Source organism: Cyprinodon variegatus, unplaced genomic scaffold (genome assembly GCF_000732505.1).
Source record: "Cyprinodon variegatus isolate N-32 unplaced genomic scaffold, C_variegatus-1.0 Scaffold2042, whole genome shotgun sequence".
In the NCBI taxonomy this organism is placed as follows: Eukaryota; Metazoa; Chordata; class Actinopteri; order Cyprinodontiformes; family Cyprinodontidae; genus Cyprinodon; species Cyprinodon variegatus.
This window is the reverse complement of record NW_015152495.1, coordinates 4,104-4,814: the sequence shown is the minus strand read 5'-3', so window position 1 is coordinate 4,814 and position 711 is coordinate 4,104. Positions and strand designations below refer to the sequence as shown.

General features: G+C 46.3%; 1 protein-coding gene across 1 annotated transcript in view; it reads right to left on the bottom strand.

Moving 5' to 3' along the window:
* Nucleotides 1-35: 35 nt before the first annotated feature.
* Nucleotides 36-711, bottom strand: part of LOC107105068 (ras-related protein Rab-8A-like) — a gene marked incomplete at its 5' end in the record, with an annotated part of 3,710 nt that continues 3,034 nt past the window's right edge. Inside the window, 3 exons of the mRNA XM_015405184.1 lie at nt 36-253; nt 331-408; nt 480-540. Coding sequence (XP_015260670.1) covers nt 146-253; nt 331-408; nt 480-540 — 247 coding nt within the window. The remainder of the gene's footprint in view (nt 254-330; nt 409-479; nt 541-711) is intronic.

The window sequence follows — 711 nt, the reverse complement described above, 5'->3', positions numbered from 1 at the left end:
CTATAGTGATGGAGGGATGTAGAGCGGACGGTCAGACTCGGCCCAGCGCAGTACGTAATGGAACCCAACATGTAATCACTTCCTGTAATAAGTTCCTGGTCATGTGATCGATCTGTGGTCATGTGATCAATCTGTGGTCATGTGATCAGGAAGCTCCTCCCACCTTCTCTCCTCTCTCCTTGGAAACTTGTCTCTTGTCGTTCATGTCGCACTTGTTTCCCAGAATCATCTTCTCCACATCTGCCGACGCGTGCTGGAAAACAAACGAGTCTCCTGATTGGTCAGGCTGTTGATGACATCATCTGAAGGTAATGACGTGGCGGTGCCTACCTCCTCTATGTTGCGTATCCAGTTCCGTATGTTGTCGAAGGATCTCTCGTTAGTGATGTCATAAACCAGCATGATGCCCTGCCACAAAACAAACAGGAAGTGACTTCTAAGTACTGACCAATGGTGAAAGGTGAGGGGGCGTGGCCTACCATGGCACCTCTGTAATAGGCAGTTGTGATGGTTCTGAAGCGCTCCTGACCCGCCGTGTCCCTGCAGAAAGAAACCAAACCTAAGATTAACTGAATGAGTAAAAAATATTTTATTTAGGGTTCAGTAACGGCGACTTGAGGAAGAACTCGTCCAAAATCAAAATGGATCCTTTAAAGGAAAAGTCGCTCAGATTCAGAATCCAAACTTCTGAAAGTTCTTTAAATCTGAAAT